This window comes from Caenorhabditis briggsae, assembly GCF_000004555.2.
Source record: "Caenorhabditis briggsae complete genome, chrIII, whole genome shotgun sequence".
Classification (NCBI taxonomy): Eukaryota; Metazoa; Nematoda; class Chromadorea; order Rhabditida; family Rhabditidae; genus Caenorhabditis; species Caenorhabditis briggsae.
The window spans coordinates 8,515,740-8,537,699 of NC_013490.2; the positions used below are offsets into that span (position 1 = coordinate 8,515,740).

A 21,960-nucleotide genomic window follows, 5' to 3' on the forward strand; every position below is an offset into this window, starting at 1 on the left:
ATCCATTGGATTGGATTCAATCCATTCATCAGACTGGTCATCATCTGAAGGTGTACCGTGTAGGACATTCCTGTTTTCGAGAAAGAAGAGGTGAAAGGATGAGAGGATGAGAAGAAAAGAAATCCTCGCCGAAACTTGACCAAGTGATAAGAGTCGGAAATGAATGTTGCTATTTGTTTCGATAAACGGATTGTATTAAAACTATATTAATCAAATTTGTTAGAGTTCTAAAGTAAATAAACAGCTATACTCAGAATTTTCGAACTCAATAGCCAAGACGCTTTGAACTCAATGGAATTAAAACTGACATTCAGTTCCACATGAGATGAGAATAATGGCGATTCAAGGTCAAGACTCCTCCCATTCTATACGTTTCTCCTCCTCGCTAATTTTGACAAAACGGAACAATTATATGTTACGGAACAGTTTCGATTTGAACGAATAGGTTTGAGGAATGTTTTGTTGGTTTTTAATAATTGTTGGGTTGAAAATCCAGTCTCTTGAAAAGCATTAAACTGTTTTCTGCCAAGCGTGCCTATGGAAATTTTTTTTGGTTACATGTTCTATATTTCGATACACATTTCTGGAAAATTTTTGGGAAACTTCAAAATTTATATTTGCAACTATGTTATGATCTTCCTAAACCTTTTCCATTTTGGAATTCACCATGTAGAGAGTATAATTTCAATTCGTTATAGAGTTTCTATGGTTATCTTGGAAAATTTCCCACGGTAAATGTTTTGAAACTTATGCACAAATGTGAATAAGGAAACACACAATTTCATAATTTTTCAAGCTTCTTACAGAGAAGCCAAAGATCTTGACATAAACATAATACTGTAAACACTTTAATAGTAGGCCGCCCTATACTTGCACTTTCAGCTCAATTATCTCGGTTCATATGAAAGATATCAACAGTTTTTCAACTGTTAAAATGTTTATCATTATATTATCAACATTTAATCAGTTGACAGATTTTTACCATCTCACATAGGATCCAAAATAATTGAGCTCAAAGTGCAAGTATAGGGTGGTCTTTTCTGAATCATATGACGAAAAAAGTCTTCAGAAGAATGAGATAAAAAACAATATTCAAAAATCTGAAAAAAATCAAAAATAGAAAAGAGTCACAAGTCGCCTAGGAAAGTACACTGGCAATTATTATTGGATAGATTTATTGAAAACAACTCAAAGCAATTAAGAATTCGAATCTTGCGAAGAAATGCAAACATCACTTCAAGGATTTCCACAAATTATGTTATTTCTAGGTCAACCGAAAAGCCTAAGAAATGTAATTTGAACATAAATGTGACTTCGAATGAAATCCTTCATATTTCCTTGATTTAATCAAAACATATAAGCGTAATGTTCAAAAAGAATGGTTCATGGAACACCTTCATCTCCCGTCGTCTTCTTTTTCTTCTATTTATAACTCCATTTCTATGTATTCCGATAGAGATAGATTAGAAAGCTTTGTCTTCTGTTCCTGTCATAGTGGAAATCTATCTCGCAGAAATTCTCGACGAATATTCAGATAAAATCTTGGAGAAAACCTAAAGAAGTTTTGAGGCAAAACAAGGTTTGCAGATAGGAGAAACATGTCGCGATAGCGTGGAAATACAAGAGAGATTCGTATAATTTATTTGGGAAAGGTAGATACAATAAATACAGGGTGGATTAGATTGACCGTCTTCTCTTACAGTATCTAGAGTCGCAGTCCTTTAAAGTCGAAATTAACAACGACAATATTCCCTGTATATACCTGAATCGTAAAATTAGCCTGACATGTGTTTCTTGCGACATCATTAATCATTAAAGGTGGGGGGACAGGAGATTTTTCGTAGTTTTTTTGTAGCTAGAGTATGCATTCTACCGTCACGGTGTACAACGCTTAATGCCACTCTGCGTACAGCCGGCGTCCTCGCCTTTATGTATGCAATCGGGCGCCGGCTGCCTTTTCCCCCGCGTGGCTCAGTCGGTAGCGGCGCCGCACTCTCAATCCGCGCCCATGCTAGCTCAACTCCTCGAGGGGCATATTCAGACGGAATTTCGAGAACATTATTTTTTTCTTGTCTCCCCACCTTTAAGCAATGAAATAAAAAGTACCAGAATCGTATGCACATGCAGACACATAGCTGATATTCGAGAGTCCCTGGAGCAAAAAAGTCATAGATTCTGGAATTCAAAAACCCTGAAGGTCCAAAGCCAACGTCTTCTGAGCTTTTGCGAATTTTTCGGAGTTACACTAACCATGATCATGATATTTTTAGAAACTTTTGAACCCAATTTGCAACTTTTGAAATCTGACATCTACCCGATTTAGACCTCCTGGTTTCAGCAGAATTAGTATCCCTTCATTTTGAAGATGCTCTTCTTGTCTCCGTCTCATACCACACATTCTTATCTAATCCAAACAGTTATCAAATTTGTTTATAACCTAACTCCACTTCCTTATTTATCATTCTTGTTGAGTATCTGCAAACAAATAAAATATGAAAACTTCTGTCAATAATCACATATCAACAACAATCCGACGAGTATAAAAACTTTTCGGGATACAAAAAATCTCAGAAATATTCAGAATGTCCACTCTTCGACTCCTCTACCTCTTCGCATTCTTTTTCATTTCTATTTCTCAAATCACCGGACAAGACTTGCATTCGTGTACAAAAATGGACAAGAACAGCCAAGTTGCCAGAGCAGCTTGTATCACAAGTTGTGCCGTTCAGGTATCAGAAGATTCTCGAAAAACGTACAAAATCTAAAATCACGTTTTCAGCATTGCGCAACGGGATACTGTGAGAAGAGAGGAAATCGGCCAACTTGTGTCTGTAGCAGATGCGACAAAGGTGGAAACATTCCATTTGGATCCATTCTCGATGCGGCTGGAAAATTTATCCAGGGATAAACCTGTAAACCGGCTACCATCAGATCTTATGAAATTCTTTTCAATTTGAATCTTTTGACAAATGACTCTTTTGACCTTTTGAATTTTATAATTATTTTGAAAACGACTCTTTTGACATTTTGACTCTTTTGATTATTTTGAGGCTTGAAAATTTTTGATTGTTGCGTGAGAAATTTAAACGAATAGTCAACTTCTCGTCAAAAGTTTCAAAAAACATTTGAAACGGAACATTAGTAGAGAGGTAGTCTTCGTAGAATTGATCGGATCCTTGCCTTCCCAAAAGCCCTGGAAGCTCGTTACAATTCGGACTCCTCATCGACTCCTCGGTCCGACTTCTCGTTTTAAAATTGAGTAAATTGGATTCCGTCTGGCTCTGATTCTTTGAATTTCACAATAGTATAGAAATATATAGGGTCACTGTAGTTCAAAAAACACGATAGAAGATATCTGTAAAAATTCGAAACTTTCAAAAAAAAGTAAAGTCGGAAGTTTGAAGTCGGAAGTCAGTGTGTTCCAGTAGATCCTCTGCTGCCAGAAAGCTCAGCGTACGCTATCAATTGCTATTTCATTTTATTTCAAAATTTGATTTCGGTCATTTGGTAAAAGGGGGACGTTCAGTGGTAAACACCTAGCCATGAACCCCAAACAATGGCGACCCGAGGCCTTTTAGTACTTTTTTACTTCAATGTCGTCGATCAGTCTTCAAAAAAAAGAAATAGCAATGAGTAGTGCATCCGTCGTCGTCGAAGAGAGAGGCCAGCAGTCTTCGTAGAATTGATCGGATCCTTGCCTTCCTAACTGCCCTGGAAGCTCGTTACGATTCGGACTCCTCATCGACTCCTCGGTCCGACTTCTCGTTGATTTCTCCAGCTTATATAGCCCCTGTAGATCTGATCTGGAGATTAGATAAGAATATAGTTCATGAAAGTTGTCAGCACGCGGAATTTCTTTTTTTTTTCGTAATAGAAAAATCAAATTATGGAAATTGTAACCTGCCACGGCTAATAATTTGCGAATATTGATTTTTTTTTTCTGATTTGTAGGCGCTTTTCGCGATACTGAAAAATTATGTTTTTTGGCATTTAAAAGTTCTAGGTCGAAATTTTTGATTTTAAAATAGGCAACAATTATGAAGACGAGGAAAACACACAAAATGAGTCTAAAAAGATTAGTCAGATTACTGTAAATTTGTGTGAAGATTTTAATTTTTTCCAAAATAGTTTGCTTGTGTTTATTCGGCGTGTTATTTATGGCGTTAAACTTTTGGCGTGGATTGGCGTGGAATGACCTAGAAAGGGAACGAAAGAGGGAAAAGTGATGTGACTCGAGGCTCTCAAATCTCTCAATATGTCGGTTCACGAACAAATTAAGTCCTTTTGAATTTTTTGATTTTTAGTTTTTTTGCGGATGCACGAGAAAAGCGTCAACAGACACTAGTTGTGCATTATTCGTGATTTATTTACCGTGCCTGCTAGAAAAATTCCAAAAATGGGGTAAGAAAAAATGGAAAAAATCAAATCGATAATCGCAGACTTACGCTGGGTTACTGTAGTTTTTGATTGCCTTCTGAAATCATGATCAGTGTCTTGAAAACATGCGAACCTAGATTATCAGCATTATCGCCACAGATCAGTCGTCTCAAAAATCATGACCAGTGTCTTCTGAAATCATGATCCGTGTCTTGAAAACATGCGAACCTAGGATGAAGTTACATAATGTAGTTTTATATTGTAAAGAATTACAGTAGTTTAAACATTTATAGCGTTACTATGAATCGGAAAACATGAAGATAACTTACTTTAGATATTCTAGGTAATTACTACATAGTTTGAAAACGCAGAGGATTACTGTAGTTTGGAAATTTATTGAGTTACTGTATCTAAGAAAACAGAGTAGCAGATTACTGTAGTTTAACAATGCATAGGGTTACTGTGTATAGTAATTCCCATTTTCACAGTAATCAGTAATCAAGATTTTCTATTTTATAGTGATCCAATTCTACAGTAATTCAATTTTAAAAAATTGAGAAAAAAGGCTTATTCCAGTTGGGTTCTACGACATCTATGGCTGATTTCAGAAGGCAATCAAAAACTACAGTAATCCGACATAAATCTGCGATTTCCGCTTTGATTTTTTTCCATTTTTTCATACCCGGGTATTCCACGCCAAAAATAACACGCCGAATAGACAAGCAAAGAATTTTGGAAAAAAGTAAATTTCAGCCAAATCTACAGTAATCGGATCAAAATCTGAGTGCTTCAAAACCATCTCATTTCTGCACAAAAGTTACTTAATTAAAAAAATTTAAAATGGGCGGTATTTTAATAGATACCCAAAAACTTCGAAAAATTGAGATTTTCAGTTGGTTTTCTTAAAAATGTATTTCCCCTTCAATTCTTAACCAAATTTGACGCTTTTAGGCTCATTTTGTGTGTTTTCCTTGCCTTCATAACTGTTATTTCAAAACTATTTCAAAATCAAAATTTTTGACCTAGAATTTTTAAATGCTGAGAAAGCTAATTTTCCCCTGTATCGAGAAAAGCGCCAAGAAATCAGAAAAAAAAATCAAAATTCGCAACTTGTACCCCATTTTTGGATTTTTCTAGCAGGTTCCATATTTCCATGATTTGATGAGGGATTTGAGAGCCTGGAGTCACATCACTTTTCCCTCTTTCGTTCCCTTTCTAGGTCATTCCACGCCAATCCACGCCAAAAGTTTTCCGCCATAAATAACATCTTTTTAGACTCATTTTGTGTGTTTTCCTCGTCTTCATAATTGTTGCCTATTTTAAAATCAAAAATTTCGACCTAGAACTTTTAAATGCCAAAAAACATAATTTTTCAGTATCGCGAAAAGCGCCTACAAATCAGAAAAAAAAAATCAATATTCGCAAATTATTAGCCGTGGCAGGTTACATATTTCCATAATTTGATTTTTCTATTACGAAAAAAAAAAGAAATTCCGCGTGCTGACAACTTTCATGAACTATATTCTTATCTAATCTCCAGATCAGATCTACAGGGGCTATATAAGCTGGAGAAATCAACGAGAAGTCGGACCGAGGAGTCGATGAGGAGTCCGAATCGTAACGAGCTTCCAGGGCAGTTAGGAAGGCAAGGATCCGATCAATTCTACGAAGACTGCTGGCCTCTCTCTTCGACGACGACGGATGCACTACTCATTGCTATTTCTTTTTTTTGAAGACTGATCGACGACATTGAAGTAAAAAAGTACTAAAAGGCCTCGGGTCGCCATTGTTTGGGGTTCATGGCTAGGTGTTTACCACTGAACGTCCCCCTTTTACCAAATGACCGAAATCAAATTTTGAAATAAAATGAAATAGCAATTGATAGCGTACGCTGAGCTTTCTGGCAGCAGAGGATCTACTGGAACACACTGACTTCCGACTTCAAACTTCCGACTTTACTTTTTTTTGAAAGTTTCGAATTTTTACAGATATCTTCTATCGTGTTTTTTGAACTACAGTGACCCTATATATTTCTATACTATTGTGAAATTCAAAGAATCAGAGCCAGACGGAATCCAATTTACTCAATTTTAAAACGAGAAGTCGGACCGAGGAGTCGATGAGGAGTCCGAATTGTAACGAGCTTCCAGGGCTTTTGGGAAGGCAAGGATCCGATCAATTCTACGAAGACTACCTCTCTACTAATGTTCCGTTTCAAATGTTTTTTGAAACTTTTGACGAGAAGTTGACTATTCGTTTAAATTTCTCACGCAACAATCAAAAATTTTCAAGCCTCAAAATAATCAAAAGAGTCAAAATGTCAAAAGAGTCGTTTTCAAAATAATTATAAAATTCAAAAGGTCAAAAGAGTCATTTGTCAAAAGATTCAAATTGAAAAGAATTTCATAAGATCTGATGGTAGCCGGTTTACAGGTTTATCCCTGGATAAATTTTCCAGCCGCATCGAGAATGGATCCAAATGGAATGTTTCCACCTTTGTCGCATCTGCTACAGACACAAGTTGGCCGATTTCCTCTCTTCTCACAGTATCCCGTTGCGCAATGCTGAAAACGTGATTTTTTTTCATAGTTTGATTTTTCTATTACAAAAAAAAAAGAAATTCCGCGTGCTGACAACTTTCATGAACTCTTTTCTTATCTAATCTCCAGATCAGATCTATAGGGGCTATATAAGCTGGAGAAATCAATGAGAAGTCGGACCGGGGAGTCGATGAGGAGTCCGAATCGTAACGAGCTTCCAGGGCAGTTAGGAAGGCAAGGATCCGATCAATTCTACGAAGGCTGCTGGCCTCTCTCTTCGACGATGATCACCGGGATCGGCAGCGAATGGACAAGGAGGACGTCGGATGCTGGAAAGAATTGGATGCTGCGCACTTCAAGGAAGCTTCGGATGCACTACTCATTGCTATTTCTTTTTTTTTGAAGACTGATCGACGTCATTGAAGTAAAAAAGTACTAAAAGGCCTCGGGTCGCCATTGTTTGGGGTTCATGGCTAGGTGTTTACCACTGAACGTCCCCCTTTTACCAAATGACCGAAATCAAATTTTGAAATAAAATGAAATAGCAATTGATAGCGTACGCTGAGCTTTCTGGCAGCAGAGGATCTACTGGAACACACTGACTTTCGACTTCAAACTTCCAACTTTACTTTTTTTTGAAAGTTTCGAATTTTTACAGATATCTTCTATCGTGTTTTTTGAACTACAGTCCTATATATTTCTGACCCTATATAATTTTGACCCTTTTTTGACCCTATATATTTCTATACTATTGTGAAATGCAAAGAATCAGAGCCAGACGGAATCCAATTTAATCAATTTTATAGAATACCTATGAATATGGCGCTTTCTTCTTATTGATTTGCAACTGCTGCAGGAACAACTCCGAGTTTTTCCTATCTTCTCACAATGTCTATTTGAGAAGTTCTGGAAAGTATTTAAACTACGAAACCCTTCTCGAATATCTCATACGAAATTGGCACAGCTCGCAATGCAATGATTTCAGAAATCTGTAGCTGCCAAGTTTTCAAGAATGAATATTTATAAAATTGTAAACCACATGTTTATAAAATTATAAACCAAAATATGAGACAAAGCTCTAACTCTTATTTTTATTGGAATAAATATCAAAATTTCATATTTTCAATCTCAATACAGAAATTTGAAACTAAATACCAAGACCAATAAAGACGAATATTCATAAAATAGGAAGCCACATATTGTTGAAATTTGATATATTGAAATATATTGAAATTTGAAGGAATCAGAGCCAGACGGAATCCAATTTTCTCGACTTTAAAGAATGCCTACGAATATAGTGGTTTTCTTCCTCTTGATTTGCAACTACTACAGGAACAACTTGGATTATTTTCTCTCTTCTCACAATCTTCATTTGAGCAGTTCTGGAAAATATTTTAACTACGAAACCCTTCTCGAATATCTCATACGAAATTGGCACAGTTCGGGAACCAACCAAGTGTGGGCGGAAGCAGGGTTTAAATATACAATGCTTGTCAGTTTGTTCCGGGAGCTAGGCATTTCCTTTCATTACTCACTTTGATTATTTCTAGAATAGGTTTGACGTAACAAGAACAGAGACTGGTCGAATCACAGGGTATGGGTGATACCGTATGACAGTAACAATAACAAGTCAGCTACTATAAAATCACTCACCTGGTGCTGAACCTCAGAAAGTCTCAAAATGTCTTCCTTCTAACTCTTCTGCCTCCTCGCTATTCTTCTTGTCTCGGTTTCTGAAATTTCTGGACAAGAGCTTTCATTGCATATCCATGCTTGTTCCACAATGGATACAAACCCTTCATCTGCCAGAGATCATTGCACTGCGAGCTGTGTTCGTCAGGTATAAGATATTCCATAAGGGTTTCGTAGTTAAAATATTTTCCAGAACTGCTCAAATGGACATTGTGAGAAGATAGGAAAAACTCGGAGTTGTTCTTGCAGCGGCTGCAGATCAAGAGGAAGAAAAAACCGTCATATTCATCGACACTCTTTAAAGTCGAAAAAATTGGATTCCTTCTAGCTCCGATTCTTCAAATTTCAATATATTCATGTGGTTTCCTATTTTATAAATATTCGTCTTTATTGGTCTTAAGTATTAGGTTGGCTAACTAGGGAAGGTTGTAACTGGGGTATGGGAATTCGATGAGAGACCTATATCATTCGAAAGCTGAGAATGAGACATTTTCAAATCTATATTCAGATTTTGCTGCGGGCTCACCAGTTTCGAGAAAAACAGGTTTGAAATTTGGCTCAAATTTGAGTCCGCCGAGCGCCTCATCTTCCCTCTTTCTTATACGCATTGGGAGAAGAGATCCAGCGAAGTGTGGTGTAGTGGCGAGGAGGGAAGGGATCTGACAAGCCATAGGATCGACCCCTCCTCCCCCCAATAATTTTTAGTGTTTTTTTTCTGATCCCTCTGGAAGTCTGAAAATGTTGTATAAGTTTTTAAAATTTTTTTGAAGATTTTTTTTAATTCCTGGAAGTGCAATGTCATGTGAAAAATCTTTCTACGAATGAAAAATTATTTGGAATTTTGCAAGTTCTGAAAATGTTCCAAGTTTTAAATTTTCAAAGCATAAAAATATTATAAAACTTTATTTATGTGGGCACAAGTGCTTATTTACAATGATGAAGGGCGAAAAACAAATGTATTCTTTGCAACGAGCGCATCTAATGAATGATAGTTCAAGGCATCCTGGCTCGTGGCAGTCCTTGTCACCGACTTGTTCGAAACAGAATTTGGCTGGAGTCTCAAAAACAGCGGAGGAGTCCATATACCCAGTTTTTTCCACGAATATTGCAAAAATGGTTTGAAATATTCGGATGAGATTTGGTGAAAGAGAAGTGAAATCATCCAAATCTCATTATTCCTCTGGGCAATAATATAGTCGGCGTGGAACGCCAAAGCATACGCCATGAATTTTTTGAGAAGGCTCTGAATGATTTTATTGGTGGTATAATTTTGATTGACATACTTTGAATGGTCCGTTCCAATGCGCGTCAAGAGGCTGTATAAGACCGGTGGTGTATGGGGAAATATTCCTAATGGTGACATCAAAACCGGCCGGGATACACTGCTCAATAGCAGTATGGTCTGTGAAACTTGGCCAACTGTCCACCAACATGTACATTTTCTTTGGGTTCTCGGGGATGAACACACAGCATTTCAACCAGTCTCTCATCAAATCCTTGGTCATGATGTGGGATTTTCCTGCCCTCACTTCGAGATTTGGAACATTTGGAATTGGTCGAGAAGGTGGAAAGATGCCAGTTGGTTCAGCTAGCACCATGAATGCTTTGGGCCCCATTGTACCATCCATATACAACATGGGCAACAATGTGAAAGAATGGGTCAATGATGATTTTGATTGAATCAATCTTTCCACGTTCTTCTCTCCGAAGAATGACAAACTCCGAGCACCGTACAATTCTTTTTGCACACGAGTTTGATCAGAGTTGAAGATCATGGACGGACTGAACAGGGACATCTCTCTTCGGCAAACATTCACAAAATCTTCAGCCTTCTTTTTTATCAGTTCCTTATCAACCATACATTTCCGGGTAACAAATTCTGTTATCTTTCGACTGACGATTCTAAAAAAAGAATTCAAAATATGCATGAGGTATACCAGAACCTGTGCGAAGATTTCCACGACGTTATCCAGCTATGCGAAGCTTTGAATCCTTGAATTTTGGTTTCTTTGTTGTTGATATAGAGAGCAAATCTTTGCAAGTCGAGGTCATGAAGAGAAAATCCTAGAATTGTAATTCTTTAAAAAAAATGAAACTGTCGAAAATACCTGTCTCCAATTTTTCTTTAACAATTTCGTAGAGCCGTTTGCTCAAAAGTCTCAACAAATTGGTCCGATTTTCTTTGAATTCATTTTTTTCTTTTTCAAATGCTCTCAATTTCTCCATATGCTTCGCATCCGTCCTGGGCATCCTCTCTGGACACGGCCTTCTTCTGTCTCCTCAATCGTCAATTCGCCTTCTTTGGTTTGGTCTAGAAGACTGCATAGGACTCTAGCTAATTTCTTCTCTTGTCTTGAAACCACTGGAGCATCAGGAATTTTGATGGAATAGTTTTGAACAAGTAAAAAAAGGACATGTGATATGTTTAATACCATGTCGAGGAATAAGTATGAAGAATGATAGCCAATCGATGTTTGTCATTCATCGGAAACATTTTGAGATATTTTTCCCGGGAAAAAATTCAGAAATTAGCGCTGCAGAATTAAAAAAATCTTCAAAAAAATTCAAACCTATGGCTTGTCAGATATTGCCCTTCCCTCCTCGCCGCTACACCACACTTCGCTGGATCTCTTCTCCCAATGCGTATAAGAAAGAGGGAAGATGAGGCGCTCGGCGGACTCAAATTTGAGCCAAACCTGTTTTTCTCGAAACTGGTGAGCCCGCAGCAGAATCTGAATATAGATTTGAAAATGTCTCATTCTCAGCTTTCGAATGATATAGGTCTCTTATCGAATTCCCATACTCCAGTTACAACCTTCCCTAGTAAAAAATAATGGTTGTTTTTAAGATCAATTGAATTTTTCATAAAAAAGGAAGTAGACAAGATTAACTCAAAAGCTATTTGCCATAATTATCAACTACTTGTAGCCAACATCCGCGCAAAGAATGGGGTCCGCTGTGAAAGAACCCCACTTGCTGCGACCCAAACCACCCATTTTTCGGTCTCAACGCGGCTTTTGAAGTGTTTCTCGGCTAATGAGATATGAATTACTGGAAATCTGAAAGTGCCAAATCAGGGCTACTTGGCGGGTGAGGGAGAACTTCCCAGCCCATTTCCTCGATTTTCTGCTGAGTAACTTTTGACACATGCGGCCGAGCATTATCATGAAGGAATTTTGTCGTTGGTGTATTCACACCTTGACGTCTCAACGCTTGCTGCATTTGGCCCAATTATCATTGATAGAGTTCAGTAGTGGCTGTTAGACCTTTTTACAGAACTTCAAAACATACAAGACCCTTGCTCTTCCACCATACACATAGCATTACTTTCTTTCCGTATATCACTCATTTCGAGTTTTTTTGGCCGGTTCTCCGAGGGACAACCGTTGTCTATTCTGAGTAGTATTATTGTACTGAACCACTTTATGATCCGACATAACATAAGAATCGAGAAAGGCGATATTCTTCGAGAAAAGAAGGATAATTCTGATAAGTGCGAGGAGGGAGTGGTTGTAGGAAAAAACTTCCGCAACTGTTCGATTTTCCAATTTGTGCAAATGGTTTTCAATGGTACCATTAGTACAAGAAAACGGTTCTGAAAGACTACGAGTCGTTTGACAAGGATCCGACTCGTTTAAGTCTCTCAGCAGTTCACTGTCAATGATTTTTAGTCGAACGGTGTGTTCACGGTTTTCCAAGCTTTCATCGTCATTATGAAAACGTTCAAACTAGCGTATGAATCAATTTTTATAGAAAAGCTTGTTTGAATACTTTTGAGAGAGAACTAAGAGCTTGCGCGGCATTTTTGACCAACTTAAATTTGTAACTTCCCGCGCATTTTTTGGAACGACGTTTTCTAAATGGAATTCCCAATTGAAAAAACAGAATGGCAAACTGAAACTATATATCAAACGATGCGCAAAAAAACGTTCTTTCGAATAAAAAAAAAGGGGGGAGCAAAAATGTTCTCCGGATAGAGAAATACGTTCCGACGAACATGCCACTCATTATTTTTTAGCCAACCTAATACTTGGTATTTAGTTTCAAATTTCTGTATTGAGATTTAAAATACGAAATTTTGATATTTATTCCAAGAAAAATAAGAAGTTAAGGGGATACAGGGAAAAATTGAGTCTCCGACGTGCAAGAAGTTTCGAATTGCGACTCAAATTGGAGGAAACATAAATTAGGCAAAATTTGTGATCCAGCTCTGTGAAATTTAGATACTAAATAGAAAAGAAAACTACAGGAATTCAAAGTCTGCTCCTTTTGACCTTTCCGTTCTTCTTCATTTCCATCGTTGTTCTTGTCATCTTCGTCCATGAAATGAGCTCAAAGTTGACTAAAAAACATCTTGCAGTCCAACCCTACCGAAAACAGGTGGGATGCAAGTGGTGCAAGGCCCCACGACGACAACTAAAAAAACCTTAACCTAAAAATACCGTAAAACCTCTAATAGAACGACACCCGGATCGTCCACTTTGAGCCTATATATCTCATTTTCTGCAAAAGATATCAAAAAGTGGCTAACTAGTAAGATGTTGCTGATATCGTGATAAACATTTTACTAGTTAACCACTTTTTGATACCTTTCAAAAGAAGTGAGATATATAGGCTCAAAGTGGACGTTCCGGGTGTCGTTCTATTAGAGGTTTTACGGTAGGTGAAAACCAAAAAAAAATCCGGAAAAATTGTGTCTAGGTTACGGTAGTTGTCGGTGTCGGGCCTTCGGTCATGGCTACCGGATTTTCTCTTCCACAGTCCCGATTTTTTTCTTTTTTTAAACCAGAATAGTACAGCATATATCCTGTTGTGAATGGAAAACAAGAAAAACTCTGGAAATATCGTTTTGAAACAGTCTACTGTCGAACGTTTCGCTGCAAAGTATTACTGTAGATTTTTAAAGGAACATCATGCATGACATATGGGCTTCGACACGATGTTTGCGCGCGCCAAAAATTACATTTGTTTTCCTTGCTTCAATTCGTCCTTTTCTGAGCTGAAAGAGTAAGATGAAAGCTTTTGACTTGGCTTTTCACCAACTTTCGCGAGAAACAGTTAATTATCTAATTTACCTCGCTTTTGCTACCGCGACAAAACTTTCGCAGTTTTATGCAGTTATTCATGACACTAAAGTGTTTTAAACCTGTTTTCACAATTTCGAGAAATGCGGGCAACCGAATTTCTCCACATTCCTTGAAATTTTATGAATAGAGTAAAAAACACATTTTTGTCATAAATAACCTCAATATTTTCCTACAGGTTCGTTCGAACCAGCAAATCACTTTGGTTATCTTTAAAATGAAATTGTTCATAAACTAGATTTTTTTATCCAAATGATATATTTTACAGGGTATGCCCAATTCTCCTGACATCCAAAGGCGTTGTCTTCGCGTTCGTAGACAATCTGAATCTAGTTTGAACACTACACGTGTATCGAATTCAAATATTCAGCAAAAAAGAAGAGAATCGACATCCGGCGCCGTGAATGCGAAAAAGAAGCGAAAAAGAAACAGTTATCAACACAAAACGACCCAATACATAAAACCGTGCGACAAAATTTTCCACTGGTCCATTCGTGAAGTGGACGAGAGTTCTTACCTCGAAGAGAAGGGCTTGAGATTTTCCGGAGCAGAGATCAAGTTAGAAGAGAAACGAGTTGAGCTGGCTGTTAAAACAGTTTTAAAAGAAAAGGCTGATTTTGTTGAAAAAGAATTTGCAACATTATTCCTTGATGATGACTCGGATGACATCGATTGCTCCTATCACTTGAGCGAGGATGAAGACGTAGCAGACAAGGCCCATTGGTGAATGCGAAATACGTTCCATTGACTTTCACTACAACGGGCGAAACAAAAATTACTGTACCACCACTTAAAAAGCCCTACAAAACCGAAACGACAAAAATGAAGTTCGTGGAACCATTGACTGAAAACATTTACTGTGACGATGAGCTGCAGTTGTCACACTTTCCACAATTCGGAGAGTTTCCTGATGAAGATATAGACTACGAGGCCATCAACGCATTCCTTCACAGGGTTCGTGTTCAGACTTTTATTTAATGCATTTAAAACTTTTCAGACTTTTCCAAAAGGTGTGCACGGAAATTGGAGGAATAAATCCGAGACGAGTGAAGAGATGTTTTATAAAACATTGATAGCTCTACTACCCGGAACAAAGAACATTGATCTACTTCACCACGCACTCTACGAAACTTTTCCCAGCTATGGCGGACTCAAAGATATTCATGAAACGTTTGATCGACTGCATAAGAAGTACTCAAACGGGAAGGATAATTTGGAAATATTGAAAGTATTGGATTCGTTGAAAGATTCAATGAAGACTGAATTACTCCCCTACTCTAAGAAGTTTCCTTTTGACGTCAAGTATCCCGACACTCGAAAAAACTACATTGTGCGGTACATCAAAATTGGTGAGAAAGAGTGCTCGGAGAACTGTTATCTGAATGATTATGAGGTGATAACACGAATGGAAGAATTCCTTGAAGAAACCGATTCGAAGGAGCTAAAACTATACATCCTCAAATCAACCAAACGTCAGTTTTCTGATTTTCTCAACATGCTTCTGATGCGAGACGATAAAGGCGTCGTGAAGAACTTCTGTCAAACTGCAAAGCTTTTTCCCAATGTCTCATGCTCTTCTTGGTTCAAAAGTTTGCTCGATTCCGCCAGTTACGCTGATGCTATGGGATTCCAACAAAAGTGAGCTTTTCAGAAATGTTCGTTGTAGTTTGTAGTTTTAGAAGCTACGCCAACAGAATGGAAAACTTTCGACATGCTCAAAAGGAAGACAAAAAGAAAAGAAGGGAAAAGAATAAGGGCAAGGACAAAAAATACGAAGATTACACAACTCTATGTGATCATCTTGGTCCTTGTGGGCCAGGGGTTCGAAATTGTCCATGCAAACGCTTCTGTACAGTCTTCTGCAACTGCGACTTCAATTGTAACCGAAAGTTCCCAGGTTGCGAGTGCCCGCCGGGCATGTGTCAGACCCAACAGTGTCCATGCTTTGAAATCGATTTCGAGTGTTCAGAATTAACTTGTAGACAGTGCGTTGAAGATGATACACTGGAACTTTCGTCATGTGACAATTACGAAATGACAAAAGGAGGTTTGAAGAAAATCCTTGTTGGAAAGTCGAAGATTGCAGGCAATGGTGCCTTCCTGCAAGAAGATGTGATGAAGAAGAATTTCTAGGCGAATATGTCGGTGAACGACTCTCTGTTGAGGAGGGAGAACGCCGCGGAATTTTTCACCTGCTCAATATCAGTTATACATTCGGCAAGCCAGCTATGAGGAAATTTTTTAAAAAACTTTTTCAGGTCTTGCCGAATGTGGTGACGTTGATGCTATGCGAGCCGGAAATGTACTTCGGTTCCTCAACAATTCGGATGAGCCAAACTGCTACATAAAATATAAATACGTCAAAGGAGATCTACGAATTGGTTTCTATACGTTAAAAGCTATGAAGACTGGCCAGGAGTTATTCATCAACTACCGCTACAGACCCGAAGCAGCTGCCATGTTTTTCGGAGTTCCTCCATTTGATAGACTTCCTAGAATTAAGAAATATATTCCCACTAAGGAAGAAAAGAAGGAAAATCAGACACAGAAACCGAAGAAATAGAAATCTTTCGAACAATGCCCAGCTTTAAATTATTTGTTCTCAGTTTTCCAATCTTTATTTTGATACAAATTAACTGCTCCCTTGAATTTCCTCTTTTTATGCACATCCCTACCACCTTTTTTACTGTACCATAATTCTTCTAATAGAACGCCACCTCTAAAAATGTGCCATGAAACGGCAAATATTCTGTTGATTGAAAATTGCTTGGTATTTCTCTTCCAAGAGTGGCTTTCTATAAGAAGAAATACGTTTTCTCAAATTTATTGTTCACCATCTCGGCACCCCTATATCTGGCTTCGCGCCACTCACCCAACCAAGTTTACCGCAAATGTTTTTCTGTTCTAAATAAATCAAAGTTTAGTTTTTTTAAAGAACTATGTTTGGCTGCAAATACCAACTTTTAACGAAGAATGCATACAAAGGGCCAGGCGAGCAAAAATCTGATAGTCAGTTTGTGAAAGGGAGAATGATCCACCTAGCCATGAACCCCAAACATGGCGATTTAAGTGTCTTGGTCTTTTTTTCACAGAGACAAAAAACTCGAAAATTATAAAAATTAAGATTACTGTATATCTGAGAGAAAATTCAAAAAACAAATAAAAATTTGAAAATTACTGTAGTTTTGAGAAAAAATTCAAAACAATTGAAAAATGAAGATGACTGTAGTTTGGAGAGAAAACTCGGAAATTTTGAAAAAAATTGAGACTACCGTAGATTTGAGAGAACATTCAAAACAAATAAAAAATTTGAAGATTACTGTAATAATAATTTATTGATTCAGGACTATCAGTCACTTATAAAATCAATGTATTACAAATTAAACAAATGAGTTTATGTTTGTCTAGGAACAGGAAAGAAGATAAATTAACATGACTTAAATTAGTTTTTAAAGAGATGGATGAAATAAAGGGTGGGAACACGGTTTTTGGAAGCGAGTTCCAGCAGGATATAATACGGAGAGTAAGAAATTGAGCAGAAAGTTTTGAAGCATTTTTTAATGTACAGCGAATGTAATATGGGTGGCGTCTTAGATGATTATGATGAAACGGGACAATGAATAGATTATGGGCAATTGCTATTTCCCGGGAAACTAGAGTTTTATACATAAAAACTAGATCGGATAGAAGTCGACGGTACTCTAAGGATTCTAAATTGTGATCACGGAGACAATCAAAGTAGGATATATAGGGATAGTTGAACTTCTTGTAACATCGGAACAGGAATAACTTTTGCACGCCTTCAAGAAGCTTGATTTGCTCGAGGACGGGGGAGAAAACAATTGTACCATACTCAAGAATGGGGCGAATGTAGATGACAAAACATTTTACGAAAATATCCATTTTAGAGCGGAGAACATTAAAGAAAATGTTAATTCGTTGGTGTGCTTTCCGGAGTGTGGTAGCGAAGTGGTCAGAGAAGGTCAGTGACGAATTGAGAATGACTCAAGAATCACGAATCCTCTGAACAGTTGGCAATCTCTCGTCGTTAATTGAAAAATGATTGTTAGTGTTATTAAGACGTCTTTTATGAGAGAAAGAGATAGCTTCACATTTAGTGGGTGCAACACTCATTTGCCATGTATCACACCAGTTCTCCAGTTTTTCCAGATCACTTTCAATATGCATTGGGTTAGTAGAGAACAGTTTCAAGTCATGAGCATAGAGTAGAAAGTTGGAAGAAAAGTTATCTCCTATGTCGTTAATGAAAATGAGAAACAGAAGCGGTCCGAGAACTGAGCCTTGAGGAACACCTGAGAGGACTTCCGTCTCTCTGGACAGCTCGCCATTCACGATTACTCGTTGTTTTCTGCCAATGAGAAAAGAGGAAAGCCAATTGTGCATTTTAGAGACTATGCCATAAGATGTTAGTTTAAGCATGAGCTTTTTGAAGGAAACAGTATCGAAAGCTTTTTGAAATCAATGTACACACTATGCGTTGTAGTTTTGGAAACGTGATTATTGAGCAAGAATGCTTGATAAGAAAGAAGCTAGGATTCTGTTCCTCGGTTGGAACGGAATCCAAATTGGCAGTTAGTGAGAAGATTGTTGTCGTCAAGAAAAGAGATAAGGTGTTTGTGAATAATCTTCTCCATTAGCTTGCCGACAGATGATGTTAGTGAAATAGGCCTATACTGTAGTTCTGAGAGGAAACTCGAAAATTTATTTTTAAATGGAGATTACGGTAGTTTTAAATTCTGTTGAAGTATTTTATCCTCTTTCTCCCAGCAGGCATTTGATTATTTTGTACATTTTCTCATTTGACAGATAATTCTTTGGTATTTCCTGTTGTTTTTCTGTACTTGACGTCATGTCGATCCACCCACGAAGCAAGACTCTTCCTACATCACAATGTCCATTCTTTGATTGCCATTGAGAATGCAATAAATTGGCACATTTTGCCCCGATTCTCAACAACTTCCGGTCGTTTTTATTAAATTCTCTGACTTTCTCTAAAAATCACAGGTTTCTTCTTATACTCGCCCGACACATCTGGTATCCACTTTGAGTCACTCTATTCTATGGAAAAACAACGGACCTCATCAATTCACTTTCATTGTTTCAAAAGTGTGCGATCTGTCGGGAAACCTTCAGGGTTTCTTGAGTTTTCAGTAGTCGGTATTATCGCAGACATTTCTCGTGTTTCAGAATGTTTGGGTTCTCTATTTTGAATTATTCGAAAAAAAGAGGTAAATCAGGTCACAAATTGCTCTCAGAATATACTCTCGGCAACTTTCTCTGATGATTTTTGAAATTAAAAAGATGCGGTAAAACCTGTAATAGAAGGGCCCGCTAGCTATTAGCTTTGGGCTGATTTATCCTGGTTCCTGTCAAAGATATAAAAGAGTTCTCAACTGATAAATTGTTTATCATAACATCAGAAAAGTTTTTTCAGTTGACAACTTTTCTATATCTTTGATAGGAACCGAGGTAAATTGGCTTGAAGTTAAAAGTCAAGGGGCCCTTTCAGGTTTTATGGTATACAAAACCGTATTTTTTTCAGTGAATTTTGACCATTTTCACGAGTCTGGAGCTCAACTGCTAAGTTTCCAATCACAGCTATTCGCCGATTTCTGGAAGACAACTGTTTTTTACGTTTATAGTACAAAAAAGTGCCAAAAATGGGTGTCTTTCAGAAATTGGCAGAAAACTGAAAAACTAAGAATTTCCAAAAAATTCTGTGACTACATAGTTTTCAATCTAGGTCTGTTCTACACCCACAACAACTTTCAAAGTGATTGGAACCTTGACAACCGAGCTCCATGCTCCTGAAAATAGTCAAAATCACCGAAAACTAACTGAAATTTCCGTTTTTGTATATGTTACCAGCAAGCTGGTGCGCCTTTGGCGCGATTTAACCTAGTTGTTGGTTTGTTCCACTGGTTCGTTACTTCGCTAATCATTTTTCTTAAAAGGTCACGTTAATCTATATATTTTTTTAAGTTTTTCAAAAGTCCACAGAGTGACAGGGGGACCAACAGACGCGTGTAGCGTTTTATATATAAGGAAGATTGAACGGTACTATGGTAAGTAAGATTACGGTACTCTTCTTCAACAAAAACAAATTGTACAGATTTGAAAATAAAAATCTCATAGATCGAACTAGATTCATGAGCTAATTTTCAATAATACCATAACCGGAAAACCAATATTTCATCACACTTCTTCTTCTTCTTTTTCTTATTCAAAAGGCTCAGCTCATGAGTCAACATTCCGAGTTGACATCATCCTTACAATTCCAGTTGAGTCAATAAAACAAAACTTGAGAGTCTCGTGGCAGGTTGAAAGTTTACCTACCATAAATGGAGGTACATTTTGTGACTTCCAGAACTTTCGTTTCTATAAAACATAAATTTTGAGAGAAATATTAAAAACTCATGTTGACAAGAAAGTTAGAGGCGGGAGTGTCTGGAAAACTAAATCGAAACTATTAGATTAGGAGAACGGTTACTTCCTCTCAGAATCCTTCCTTTGATTATCATGTTTTCTTCCAAAGATCATATAGATATTGATTCGAGTTTCTTTCTGGAAAAAATGAGACAAAAGACGAACATGATCATAACAAAAAACATGCTTTTGTCTTTTCTGATACAGACCGGAAATTCTCTTTTCCGCCCCCAATATTTTATGCCATTCCCCCGCCACCTCCTCCTCTTTCATCTTCTTCTTCTTTTTCTGCTCCTTATCATTTTTTCAATATTTCCCATTTTGATCAGGACTCTGTCTTAAGACTACAAAATATCAGTAATAATAATATGGTACTTTTAAGGTTTTTTTGGTCTCCCCACCCCCTCAAAAATATATCGTCCTTTGTCTATTTAAAAACTCGTATGTTTTTCGAAAACTGAATTTTTTGATGATAGCAAAATCACTTTCTTCATTGTTCATAATCTATTTTTGTATTCTTCTTCTTTCCTCTTTTTTTATCTCCTCAGTTTCTTTTGATTTCTAACCAATTATCTGAAAATCAGCTGATTCAACAACCGATTCTATTTTGCTCGAAAGAATGTTCTAGAGTGTTCCAGAACTTTGTATTTTCAGAATTTTGTTTTTTGTTTACGCTAAAAATTGCAAAAAGAGCACATTCTTACGATGAACAATAGACACACTTTTGATTGTTCCCGATCAGCCGATTTTTGAATTTTCTGTGATTGGGTTAACCAAAAAATAGGTTCATCTGAAAATCTGGATGTTTTTTAGAATTTATATAATTACAAATTCACATCAATAAGCCTTTTCACTGTTCCGGATTAATAATTTGAAATTCTCGATTTTTAAGAGATAAGTTGTTGGCCGTGGCGGAAGGTCCCACAACAACAGCTACCGTAACCAAAAAAAAATTTTAAGGCTTTCATTTTCTCGAGTCCCGTTCTTTTTCCGACAATTTTTTCACTATTAAAGAGGACATGAGAAAAATAATGTTGTCGAAATTCCGTTCAAATATGCTCCTCGAGGAGTTGAACTTGTCGAGGCGAGTGTTGAAGGTGCGGCGCCGCTACCGACTGAGCTACGCGTGCAAAGAGAAAGCCGCTGCCCGATTGCATACATAAAGGCGAGGGCGACAGCTGTACGCAGAGTGACATTGAGCGTTGTACACCGTTACGGTAAATGCATACTCTGGCCCCAAAAATCCCCCCGTAAAATCTCCTGTCCCCCCCCCCCCCCCGCTTTAAACGTTTTTTTTGGTTTGTTGGGAAAAAAAATCAGTAAAAAGCGAGAAACTAAATTCAGCAATTTTATGGGATTAGCTACAGTAACCATTGATTTATCATTTTTCACTACCGTAATATCTCTGAAGTCACAAAAGCGAAACCAATTTAACTTTTTCCTACGATCGTTCATGCTTTTTATGCTCCGAAATGATACTTTTACCTTTTTTTCATTTCTCAAAAAATCATTTACACCCCCTCATTCATTTTCTCTAAATCTCTCCATTTCCCCTACTCTTTCACCATTTTTTAAAACTGATAACACATCTGACGGTCTCTTTACTCAAATACCTACTTTTTTGGGAAGAAAAGACCGTTTCCGGAAATCTATCAAATAGTTCTTATCGCCTACTTAAAGTCAGCAGAGTTTTTCCAGTTTTAGAAGGATTAGTTCTTTTTTCTCCTCCCTAAGACTCTGAACATCCTATTTCTTATTGTCTACTTATTTAGATTTTTTTCTTGTTTTCAATAACTCAATTAACTTATTGCAGCACTCAA

General features: G+C 37.3%; 4 protein-coding genes across 4 annotated transcripts; all 4 read left to right on the plus strand.

Annotated features, from left to right (window-relative positions):
- Window positions 1–2,582: 2,582 nt before the first annotated feature.
- CBG09786 lies at window positions 2,583–2,908 on the plus strand (the record flags this gene model as incomplete). Its single annotated transcript, XM_045244134.1, has 2 exons — window positions 2,583–2,662; window positions 2,692–2,908. The coding sequence occupies 2 exons, from the start codon at window positions 2,583–2,585 to the stop codon at window positions 2,906–2,908; spliced, it is 297 nt and encodes a 98-aa protein (XP_045094112.1).
- Window positions 2,909–11,079: 8,171 nt separating this feature from the next.
- CBG25875 lies at window positions 11,080–11,274 on the plus strand (the record flags this gene model as incomplete). Its single annotated transcript, XM_045244135.1, has 1 exon — window positions 11,080–11,274. One exon carries the CDS (start codon window positions 11,080–11,082, stop codon window positions 11,272–11,274), a length of 195 nt encoding a protein of 64 aa, XP_045098949.1.
- Window positions 11,275–13,964: 2,690 nt separating this feature from the next.
- Window positions 13,965–14,420, plus strand: CBG25876 (the record flags this gene model as incomplete). Its single annotated transcript, XM_045244136.1, has 1 exon — window positions 13,965–14,420. The coding sequence occupies one exon, from the start codon at window positions 13,965–13,967 to the stop codon at window positions 14,418–14,420; it is 456 nt and encodes a 151-aa protein (XP_045098950.1).
- A 95-nt stretch (window positions 14,421–14,515) lies between these two features.
- Window positions 14,516–16,256, plus strand: CBG09790 (the record flags this gene model as incomplete). Its single annotated transcript, XM_045244137.1, has 5 exons — window positions 14,516–14,647; window positions 14,691–15,331; window positions 15,373–15,805; window positions 15,859–15,898; window positions 15,952–16,256. 5 exons carry the CDS (start codon window positions 14,516–14,518, stop codon window positions 16,254–16,256), a joined length of 1,551 nt encoding a protein of 516 aa, XP_045094113.1.
- Between the last annotated feature and the right edge of the window lie 5,704 nt (window positions 16,257–21,960).